Source organism: Sinocyclocheilus grahami, unplaced genomic scaffold, assembly GCF_001515645.1.
Source record: "Sinocyclocheilus grahami isolate Dianchi unplaced genomic scaffold, SAMN03320097.WGS_v1.1 scaffold208.1, whole genome shotgun sequence".
NCBI classification, from domain to species: domain Eukaryota; kingdom Metazoa; phylum Chordata; class Actinopteri; order Cypriniformes; family Cyprinidae; genus Sinocyclocheilus; species Sinocyclocheilus grahami.
Genome location: NW_015505387.1, coordinates 105,232 through 117,449, shown reverse-complemented (window position 1 = coordinate 117,449; position 12,218 = coordinate 105,232). Strand labels below are relative to the sequence as shown.

Below are 12,218 nucleotides of genomic sequence, written 5' to 3'. Positions count from 1 at the left end.
TGTCTCATCACATCTGGGAGAGTATTTGAGAGCTCCATCTGTTTACCCTGAGAGGAGTTCATGCTGTTGAACACATTTGCCACCCTTTCACAGTTTACGCTCATGTCTAATGTCATTCCACGCTACTCACCCACACCGACACGTTAAACAAGGCCTCATTTGGGCTCTTAGTTCTTAGTAAAGTACGCACAGACTGGCTACATTAAGAGTAGGTGCTATGTTACACTTGTCATTATTAATGATTTAAATTGTTTATATATAAATTGTTTAGAAATTGTTACATTTTTTATATATAAATATATATGTATACACACACACACACACGCACAACCATTTAAAAGTTTGCGTATTAATTATTTTTTAAAATTAAATTAATAGCAATGATCCAATAAATTGATCAAGTGTGACTGAAGACATTTAGACATTTTACAATGTTAGATATTTTACATATTACAGTATTTTTTAAATATTGATAATGAACAGCAAATCAGCATATTAGAATTATTTCTGAAGGATAATGCGACACTGAAGCCTGGAGTAATGATGCTGAATATTCAGCTTTGCCATCACAGTAAGTTACACATTAAAATATATTAAAATAGAAAATATAAAACATTTAAAATTGTAAAAAATTTTCACAATATTACGAATCAAATAAATACAGCCTTACTTATATTATATACAGTACATTTAGCACAAAAAATGCTCCATAATAAAATGTATGTTTTTAAGCGCAAGTTATTAGCCTATAAAGCTGTCATGATAACACTTTCATTAATAACAATATTAAACATTGTTAAATTATTCAATGGTGAACAGATCTTGAAAAATGTTTACATTTTGTGGTAATTTACTTGCCCTCATACTGATCCACAACCAGTATGACTTTTTCTTCTGTTGACTACAAAAGAAGAAATGCTGGTTGCTTTTTGTTCCATACAGTTACAGTGAATGAGGAAAAGCTTCCAAGCTTCAGAAAGGATGTAATGGCACCATAAAAGTATCAGAAGTGGTCCAACGACTTGGACAATATTATTTAATGCAGGCCCGGCGCCAGGACACACGACTTGGGGGGGCTTTTATATCTCTTAGGGGGGCCGAATCGGGGGGGTGGGGGTGGGGTTGATGGTAATATTTTCAAGTGAACGCTCGAAATACATTATTGAGGTAACACTTTACAATAATTAACTAACACGTTAATACACTTTAATACACTTTAATACATTAACTAACATTAACTAATCGAACCTTATTGTAAAGTATTACAATTATAGCATATATATGTTCACAAAAACACTGTTAAATTAAACAGAAAATCAAGCAGGTGTGCCTGATTTGGCATGACATCCAATACAAATAATGACCATTCCTTACCTAAATCCTGTGTTTGGACCAGGCTCGGTTGCAGAATCACGTCTGTGCTTCTGAAATTATTATATTTTTCTATATAGTGTAGTAGTTAACTATCTCTGTGCCGTACGTGGCCACTTGTCAAGCATGAAAAACACAAGTTTTATTTAAATTCTGAATATATTATCGTATACAGCATGCAAACAGTGCTCCCTTTAAATTTATTTTAAAAGTTCAAAAAAGAAACAACCAAACAAAAAAAAACAATGAACTTGACTACACGATTAAACTTTTTTAATGTCTTTGTTAGAAAGAAGTTACAAGCATGATAGAACTCAGCACTGGACAAAAAACGGTGACTGGAGCGGTGAGTGCGTGGATTCCAACCTAAACACCTCTGATTGGCCACTGCGTTTTAGAAATCAACAAACATGTCTGTGATTGGCTACATTGCTCACCTCTGAGAAAATGCATTGTAAAATCATTTGACGCTTTCCAAAGCAAAAGGGCAGATACACTGTATTGTTTGCCAAATCTATTTCAGTTATGCTATTATTACGAAGAAAACAGATCCTAGACCAGGGGTTATGGGCAGCTTTTCCATCTAAAAGCAATCAGAAGCAACAGCAGGCAGTTGTATGAGTAAGACTATTATACGCTAAACTCAAGTCTGACTGTCCCCCTCGGTCCGAAGGGGGGCACAGTGATGTCCGTGGGCCCCCCCTCTGGCGCCGGGCCTGTTTAATGTCTTCTGAATTCATAACTTTGTGTGAGGCAGGACGCCATTAATGAGAGATGTAGCGATATCCAATTCACAAACAAATCATTCTTTTGTGTGGGATTCTTTCAATGAATCAGTTCATCCTGTTCACAAAACCAGACTGATTTGTTTATGAATCTGACTGATGCATTCAATTAGGGTTTGGAACGACATGAGGGTGAATAAATGAAGTGAGCTATTCCTTTAACATACATTTAAATAGTTACAATTGCCACCTTGAAAATTAAAAATTAAAATGTAAGTTTTCATAAAGTGTGACTCAACATATATGGTATATGAAGAGTTGGAACCAAAGTCTCAGTACAAGACTGTTCTCTTCTCCTGCTCTAATGACTACAGCTAGTGGTGAATGATTTGTCTGTAGATGTGGATTCTCTGTCATCCACCAGACAGCAGGGCAGGAGAAAAGTGAAATCTCACACTTTAAGATGGGAAAATCATAAATAGTAGAAAAACTCAGAAGCTGAGCCAAGTTTGTTTTTGCTAAGAAGCGTTAACGGAATAGCTCAGTCAGCATGACAAGCATAACAGAATGCGCAGAAACATACTGTAGGGAAAAGAATAATAAAACAAATTAATTTCCAAGACTTTCCATAAGAAATGGGTCCCTTTATGTAGACTTTTCAAAATAATTGGGCTTTGCATTTGGGACAGGCTTTCTGTTCTGTTTGCTCAAAGAGCCTTTTAATTTGAACACACACTTGATTCTATTAGTATTTGTGTTGAAATATGGCACATTAGATTTTTTTTTATCATGCAACTGAGCAGGATTTTATTATATGCAGAGCATAGGAGAACATTTTGTTTACGAGATGCATGTTTTTGTGTCTAATGTAAATTTATTCCATTTTAAACCTCCAGGTATCAGGACAGAACAGGATCTGTATGTTCGATTAATAGACTCCATGACTAAACAGGTAAGTACGGTTTGTTTGTTTTTTTCTTTGAAATTCTTGGGCCTCCTTTTGCATGAATTACTGCATCAGTGCGGTGTGGAATGGAGACAATCAGCCTGTGGCCAACGCAGTCAACGCAGCCATCTACCAGGACATTTTAGAGCACTTCATGCTTCCTTCTGCTGACAAGCTTTATGGAGATGCTGATTTCATTTTCCAGCAGGACTTGGCACCTGCCCACACTGCCAAAAGCACCAAAAGCTGGTTCAATAACCATGGTGTTACTGTGCTTGATTGGCCTGCAAACTCGCCTGACCTGAACCCCATAGAGAATCTATGGGGTATTGTCAAGAGGAAGATGAGAGACACCAGACCCAACAATGCAGATGACCTGAAGGCCGCTATCAAAGCAACCTGGGCTTCCATTACACCTGAGCAGTGCCACAGGCTGATTGTCTCCATGTCACGCCACACTGATGCAGTAATTCATGCAAAAGGAGGCCCAACCAAGTATTGAGTACATGTACAGTAAATAAACATACTTTCCAGAAGGCCAACAATTCACTAAAAATGTTTTTTTTATTGGTCTTATGAAGTATTCTAATTTGTTGAGATAGTGAATTGGTGGGTTTTTGTTAAATGTGAGCCAAAATCATCACAATTAAAAGAACCAAAGACTTAAATTACTTCAGTCTGTGTGCATTGAATTTATTTAATACACGAGTTTCACAATTTGAGTTGAATTACTGAAATAAATGAACTTTTCCACGACATTCTAATTTATTGAGATGCACCTGTATAGTACTTCCTACTTTACTGCATAGATATATTCACGTAAAGCAATGTATACTATATAACACATTTCAACTGCTTGAAAGCTTATATCATCTCAAAATGTAAACTATATTATCGTCCAGCTCTAATCTGCTAAATGAGACTATAGATTATGAAGATATCATAATAAAAATAAATAAACGAATAAATAAATAATAAATAAATGTAACTTGACTAAAAGTGCATGTGCTGGACACTGCACACAAATAAAAGTCCCATTAGAGATGCCTCTCATACTCTCAACTCAGTCCTGCACCTGCGTTCTTCATTCCGTCATGAAATGGACCAGATTTCAACCCCCCCCCCGGTCTTCGTATGGCCTATCCTTTCCTCAGCCCAGCAGGTCCCACTGTCACTGTGTGTCAGCCTTTCTCAGATCAATATGGCAACCAGTTCCTCGACAAAGCATCAACCCTGGAGACCAATCAATAGGCCTTAATGTAGCTGCAGAGCCGACACGCTGGAGACAATAATCCTCCCGACGACAAAAAAGGGCTGTTGTTGTGCGCGCCTGTAAAATCCTTCCCCCCCTACCCGCGCGCACAGGCTTTACATATGTGCATCAACAGCAAAGCTGCAAATAGCGATAGAGAACAACCCGTTTTTTTCTTATAATTGAGAATATGAGAGAGAAGGATCTTAGTTGAGTTAAGCCGCCTCCAATTTGAACGTTTCCCCAAAATTAATTTAGTGAAATTATTTTGTACTGCTAATCGAAATATTTCTTGTAAGGTGAGATGACTTAATTAAGGTACCAGGAAAGAGCGTGTTTGGAGTTCATGGAAGAGTTGTAACACTATTCCATATAGCTGGAGTCAGACGTGCTTAAAGAACCAGGGTGGGTCCACCACCTTGGCGCCAGCAATGTGAATCAAGAACGATGATATATAAATATCGACCCGATCCACCTCCCGACCCCCACCGATCCCAAATCCCCTCCCCCTTCGACAAAAACGGAGGATGGTGATGAAGAGGAAGAGACTTTCATAGGCAGCGAAGAGAAAGATCAATAATGTAGAAGTGGTCGTTATACTAAAAGAATTGTTCCCTAGGGCGTTGGGTCAACCCTGTCTGGCCGACTGACCAGAGTCGGGTAAGATGGAGGATAGTTTAAGGTGGATTGGGTTGTGCGTTCCTTATGTGTGTGTGTTTATGATGGATTCATCTTCACTGGTGATGGGGATGAGGTCTGGAAGGAAGGGGGGTGAGTCATTTAACTTCCTTGATATGCACCGATCATCCGTCATTCAGGCCAGGCATGACAGCCCGATGACGGATGCCTGGGAGGAGGCCTCTCTTTTGGGGCCTGGCTGGCCATCTGGCTGCTCGGGGTGGATGCTGATGGGGAGAACGGGAAGATTGTTACTCCACATGAGCCCCAGCAGAGTCTGGACCCCCCTCAGATTGCTGCATGCGTCCAGCCACCATTGACCAGATTTAGCTTTTAGCATATGTTAAAGTTGTCAGCATGCTTCGAACCAAAAACATGACTAATGACCAGGTGTCAGCATCCTGAACATCTTGAGCAATCACTGGTTTCGGGATGAGCTAAAGGAGGAATTCGGCCAAGTCACAAAACAAGAGGATTGAATAAATTGATCAAATGTGACAATAAAGACATTTATAATGTTACAAATGATTTCTATTTCAAATAAATGTTCTCATTATGAATTTTCTCCTCATCAAGTATTTTGAAACGGTTTCCACAAAAATATTAAGTGGCACTGTTTTCAACTGTTTTCAATATTGATGATAATAAATGTTTCTTGATCACCAAATCAGCATATTAGAATGATTTCTGCAGGATCATGTGACGCTGAAGATTGGAGTAATGACTACTGAAAATGTAGCTTTGCCATCACACAAATAAATTACATTTTAAATTATAGTAAAATAGAGAAGTTTTTAGTTTTTATATGGTAATAATATTTCACAATATAAATGTTTTTACTGTATTTTTAATCAAATAAATGCAGTCTTGGTGAAACTTCTTTCAAAAACATTTACAAATCTTACCAACCCCAGACTTTTGAACAGTAGTGTATTTTGAGGTAAACACATTCAAAGCACTACTGGGGCAAGTTGTCACATTGCATTAAATTAACTTTTTTCCCCCTAAACAATAATTGTGGAAAGCATGAATTTGTCTCTCTTTCTTCCTTATAGGCAATCCTTTATGAAGGCCAAGACAAAAACCCAGAGATGTGTCGCGTTCTCCTCACCCATGAGATCATGTGCAGGTCAGTTCATATTTACCTCTCATTTCTTATAAGAACAACCTGAGACTTCTATAACAAACACAGCTCTGCTCATATTCGAAGCACTAACATATTGAAGACAACGTAACATGCAGTTTTTGAAGTATCTTTTAATGCCTTATTAATTCCTTTTTTATTATTTAACATGAAAAAATTGATTACGCCTCATATTACTGATCATGATTCAGTATCACTATGTGAGAGAGGCTTTAGAAGAACATTAACATATGGTTTGGGAGTTCAGCTCACGGGTGTACCGCAGGGTTGCATAGGTGGGCCTACATGATCCTTCCCGCTCCACTGTGAAGTCCTACAGGGCTTTCCTCATTACATTGACCTTAATGCAGTGTAATTATGGGTTCACAGTGGGCTTGCATGGCTGGAGGCCTGGATAGAGGTGTATTGTCCATGAATTTTTGCCTGATGGCCATTGGAGGGGGTTGAGGATCTGTAGGGAAGTGGTGCTGGGGGGTCGAGGAAGTTAAGGGGGCTCAGAAGCTGGTGTCTTGGGTAATGGGGGGCTAACTTAGAGTTAATAATGTAGTGAGGGGAAATGATGGGGCTTCGTTGGGCACCCGAGGGCCGGTGGGAGATGCAAATCCTCCAATAGAGTGTAGCAGTGATTATATATTTTTGTAGGCCGTCCCTAAAGTTAGCATCACCCTGGCTCCCTCGACAAAAACCCAATAAACATTTTCCATTGGCTTTTGGATGATTGCAGAAAATAAGCTCTGTGACCAACACAAGTTTATGATTCTTACACGTTTTGCTTGTCATGATAATCTTCACAATTGGACACAGCTTTTATGAATTTTGAAGGCTAAATACAGTTGCCAAAAGTAAAAAGCCAAACGTAGACTATAAACGAACTACACAACGGTTGCATGACTTCAAAATAAGCTCTGTGACCAACACAAGTTTATGATTCTTACACGTTTTGCTTGTCATGATAATCTTCACAATTGGACACAGCTTTTATGAATTTTGAAGGCTAAATACAGTTGCCAAAAGTAAAAAGCCAAACGTAGACTATAAACGAACTACACAACGGTTGCATGACTTCAAAATCACCATCATTAAGCTAACAGCTATTTTAGTCTTTATTTAAAACACATTTTCCCTGAAAGTTTGAGTTAGAATAGTTTGCAAGAGTGCAATTATAAACAGTGAGGCTGTAAAAATGGGCTAGTGTGTAGATGAGTTTTCATGTTCGGTTTGATGATGTTTATTGTCTCCAACAACCTCTGTAGCTCCATTTAGCCACTTGTTAGCATCCACCTTTTTCAACACAAGTAAAGTCACAAGGGGTAATACTGGTATATTGTATGTTGTAGAATAAAACTTGAAAATATTTTGAGCTTGTGTTAACCACATACCTTATTTCAGGCATTTAACCAAAAACCCATTTAAAAAGCCCACTGACTTTTGAACAATGGACCCGGAAGTACTAAAATGGCAACTCTTTTACGGATTTTGGCTTACAAAAATACGTCATCCCTGCAACACTCTATCTGGCTAGAAGAAGAAAAATGACTACCGATGCACTTCACGTCCGATATTTTTTATATATTTAATGTTAATGTTCTTTGCTTGGCTCTGACAGAGATTTGCCAAGAACAGAGACAGTCAATTATTATGTGGAGCCTGTCGAGTTATTCAAGTGTTGATGGGAATTTCAACACATTTTGAATCATTAAGATGGACTTTGCTAATTATGTTCATCACAGAAGTGATTCCATCTGGCTGCCACCAGCACTACATAAATCTAACAAACGCTTCACCCTGTAAAGTGGACATGATCACTTCCAGAAAACTCACCTGTTTACACCACACAGCACTGGGTGCTGGGTACTCTGTGCTATTTTCTCCCTCAAGGAACTGGGCTTTCTCTGAGATGATTTCGATTCAGGTTCCATTTCCATAATGATGGCTCAGTTTGAGTCGGTCATTATGTGATTGAGTGTGATTATTAACTGCCTCCCCTGATGAATGGTGTGTTTCCATTCGCTAATGAGAGCGAGATGAAAGATATTTCCCCTGTCTCTCACTCCCAGGTGATAGAACTCTTTATCAGGGCCCTGACGGAGTCTACCTCACCTGCAACACCCATCAACAGACTGAAAGCACAGCAGCTGTTCATGGCAAACTTGATGTTCTTGTCCCAGACGTGAGGATGAGTGTCCTATGGTCTTTTTCAGTTTTAATAAATAGTGCTTGTTTTGGAGATCATTTCCTTTGTGTGGTAAATGAGCTTAGCAAATGACTTTGACAGATTATTTGGTATCTCTTGTAAGCAGAGTTACAATATTTCCACGTGAACATCATACTTACAGTCACCAGGAACTTTAAGGAGTGTTGTTTTCAGATTTAGCTGGTTAGCATGGCCCATTTTGCCCCTGCTGGTAGACATTGTAACTACACCATCTGCTAACAGGCATCTCAATTGGAAACCATTTAATAAATTAACTTATATTCGGGAGAAATAATTTATATAAAAAATGTATACAAAATTATTATATATACCAGTGTAGATTACCAGTGTCTGATTATTTTTGAGAGAATTTTAAATTAATTTATATTATTATTATTTATTACAATTTTCCTGTCAGTTGCTTTTGGCATCATATATAAAATAAATAATAGATAGATAAATAAAATAAATCATAAATAATAGATATATCCATCTATCTAGCTACCTATCTATCTAATCATTTTATGTTGGTTTTAATTTGGTAATGGGTTAATGGGTTGATTAAATGTACATTTTTACCAAACAAATAACAGTGATTTTTTTATGGGTTGAAAAAAAAAAGGTCCCTTTAAAAATAATAAAAAATGAAAATAATTACAATTTAATTAAAAATATTTAACTCCGTAATGTGTGCTCTATAATGTACTATAGGAAGTAATTTATCATGGGACAGGACTTGGTCTGCCTTTAACCATTCAAGGTCCTTCCTGCTCATCCCAATGACTTGAAACTGGCACTTCAGAGTCTCCAAAGGAGGCATCACAGCGGTTAGTTGGCATGGCACATCTACAGAATCATGGAGCACGGTGCATAGTGGGCACGGACTGGTCTCTGTCCGCCAGTCTGGATGAGGATGTTGTGTTGGAGAGCTCTGCCATCGGCTCTCACCCTCCAGTCAGGCAGCCTGGTGCATATGATTAGCCCTGGCCGCATCCTTTCTGTGCCTGGCTGGGTAATTACAACACTTGCCCTTTGAAAACAAGCCCTCTATTGACATCCATTCTCTCTGTCCTTCTCTATCTTTTCATGTCTTATCTTACTCCTTCAGCATGTTCCACTTTATCTGATGTTAGTCTTAAGATTCCCCAGGGAAGCTTTGAAGGCTGTTTTTTATATAAGCTCCACTCTGATATTCTGCCCTCATCCGATAAACCCACCTTTCTAGTTTTTGAGTGAATCTACTTCAGGATACCAGAGGTCTGTCTGATGGACTAGTAAGGGCCACGGTAGAGATAGCAAGCTGAGTAGGTAGCTCTTAAAGCATCTGTTCCTCAATCTATGACTAATCAGTAGGAGCGACCAGAGCCGGTGCCTCTGTACAGGAGCACTGCTTGTCCTGTGCTCATTTTAGGGGTTTGAGGTTGGAGGAGCCGCATTTGTTTTCGTGGTTCTGGCCCTTCGTCATTAGCCGAGCCAGGGCTAGCCTGCTCAGACCCTGGAGGGAACGCCTTTAAAGCCACATTACGGACACTCCGCCAAGGTTTGTTTTTGCGAACGGGGCCTGGGACTCCCTCCGGACCTGGCTGTGCTCCTGGGGTCCAGTTTGTTTATAACACTTCTTTCGCAGTTTGAGGAGGTTGTCACCACAGCCTCACCATTGGGTTTCCAATGCTAATTGGTCTCCTGGAAGTTTGCTAATGGTTCCAAGTAGCTGGGGGAATAAATTATAGTGGCGCGCTCTATGGCAACAGTCACACACACAAAGAACAGGAAAACAACGAATGGTTCTTGTTTTTTCAGGTTCTTAAAGATCAAACAATGTGATAAATGATTCATAAAGTCAGATCGTTTTGCATTCAGTGGCTCTAAGTGAGGATTATTTGTCAAATGGCAATCTAATGCATGACAGCATGAAGCAAGTAGGATGAATATATCAGGAGTCTTAGTGGTCGGAAAAATCCATACAATATGATTTGAAGTTATTGCTTAGCTAATCTTAGTCGAGGGTAATGATTTTTTTGTTTCAGCATCTACTTAAACATTTCATCAAACTGTGTAGAGAAAAATGGAACAGATACTGCAACTCAGTGTCTCCAGCTCTGCTATTCATGAGCCACACTGCTTCATGATTAATTTTGATTATGCTTAGTCATTATTCATAAAATACCTTTTTTTCTCTTTAAATTATATTATATTAAAGTAATATACTGTAAATTATATATGTATTTAAATATTTTTATTTAAATATATTGTATTATAATGTTTACATGTAATAATATAGTATGTACTAGAATTATTTATTATATTGATAGTCCTAAATTCTTATGGGTATCCGTGTCTCTTGCTGTGAGAACTCAATCGTGCAGGAAACAACTATTGCAAAAATATTTCTCTTCTGACTGATGATCTCAAGCTGATGAGATTAAACTTAATTGGAACCATTTTCACAAAGCAGGCGGCACCAGTGGTCACACCAGTTTGGTTGGCAAGGGGTGAATGGGCTATGCGGGATGTATTTAGAGGAACCACATGCCACCAGATGAGATGCCAGCTTGGGGCGAGGGCATGGGCAAGGGCAGAGGTGATGACAGTGTTGGAGAGGAGCATTTGGGAGAGAGCCGCTGCACCAGGACTTCTCTGGGTGCTGTCCAAACTGTCAGAGGCTGGCTGAGTGACCTTGGCGGGGGCCCAGCCCAGCTGGAGCACAGGGCGAGAGGAGAAAGAGGGCGGCCTGTCAGGCAGCCACCAGCTTGAGAAAGATTTGCCGGTCACCACATAGCTCCATCCCTATCTCTAAAAGAACACAGCAGAGCTTTTCTTCTAAGCATGAAAGCAAATCTCAGAACTATTTTTTTTGTACACTCATACATAATTCTGTGGTAATTGGGCATTTTTTGTTGTCCTTTTTCTTTGGTTCCAATTCAAGTCACTAGCAAATTCTGTATTTATAAAATCTAACTGAACATCAAGCTGCTTGACTAACGATACAGTCAAATACTGTGATGCTCTCTAAAACAATAGTAAACATAAATTAATATATATATAGATTAGAGGTAGCAGTTGCCAATATCAAACCCAAAAACATTCCAATATCGATCCAACCCTATTAGATAGACATGTAACTTATGTCTTTTATTCATTTCAGCCGGTGTTGTGACAAGAAGAGCTGCGGGAACCGAAACGAGACGCCATCTGATCCTGTCATCATCGACAGGTAAGAGCATCTTCTATCTTCCTCTTGCCCTCCAAAATGGAAAGACATCTGCATCTACAGGCATCTGGATATTTTATTAATGTGCATTTTGGGGCTCAAATCCTGCATCCCACAACAGGACATAATCAGCCTTGCCGCCAAGTGAGCGAAAGACAGTGTGTGCAGACTTGCTCCTCTTGACAAATGCAGCTCTCACAGCAATCACATCTTGAATTCTGAAACATTTAGAGAGATTGAATATATTGCATAATTCCCATCAATTTTGCTTTTTCCCATGGGTTAATGCTACATGTTTTTAGTTTTAGGATTGCTAACTGCTTATTCTGTTCTCAATACCGTCTCTCAAACTCTTTACCCTGTTGACTGGACTTCTACCCGCTAAAAGCGTCTGTAGGGAGGTTTTGTAATGACTGAAATGAAGTGGATGTGATTGTGTGTGAGAGTGTGCACTTCCAAACAGGACAGCAGTGAGTGTCCTCTTAGGGCACAGGGGTCATTACCAAATCCATGTTGGCTCGTTAGACTGGCCTTGGAGCGTATCCAGCGGACAGAAGTGAAGGGAGCCGGAAATCAGTGACCCTCCCTCTTTCTCCACACACACACACACACACACACACACACACACACACACACACACACACACACACACACTCAAACCAGAGCGTACACACAAACACACACAACATCTTCTCAC

At 39.2% G+C, this 12,218-nt stretch overlaps 1 protein-coding gene across 1 annotated transcript in view; it reads left to right on the top strand.

The window, feature by feature from the left end:
- The window catches only part of LOC107595778 (transcription factor COE3-like), an 87,917-nt gene that overhangs the window by 6,570 nt on the left and 69,129 nt on the right, over window positions 1-12,218 (top strand). The window contains exons 4-6 of the mRNA XM_016286302.1: window positions 2,993-3,048; window positions 6,028-6,101; window positions 11,456-11,524. Coding sequence (XP_016141788.1) covers window positions 2,993-3,048; window positions 6,028-6,101; window positions 11,456-11,524 — 199 coding nt within the window. The remainder of the gene's footprint in view (window positions 1-2,992; window positions 3,049-6,027; window positions 6,102-11,455; window positions 11,525-12,218) is intronic.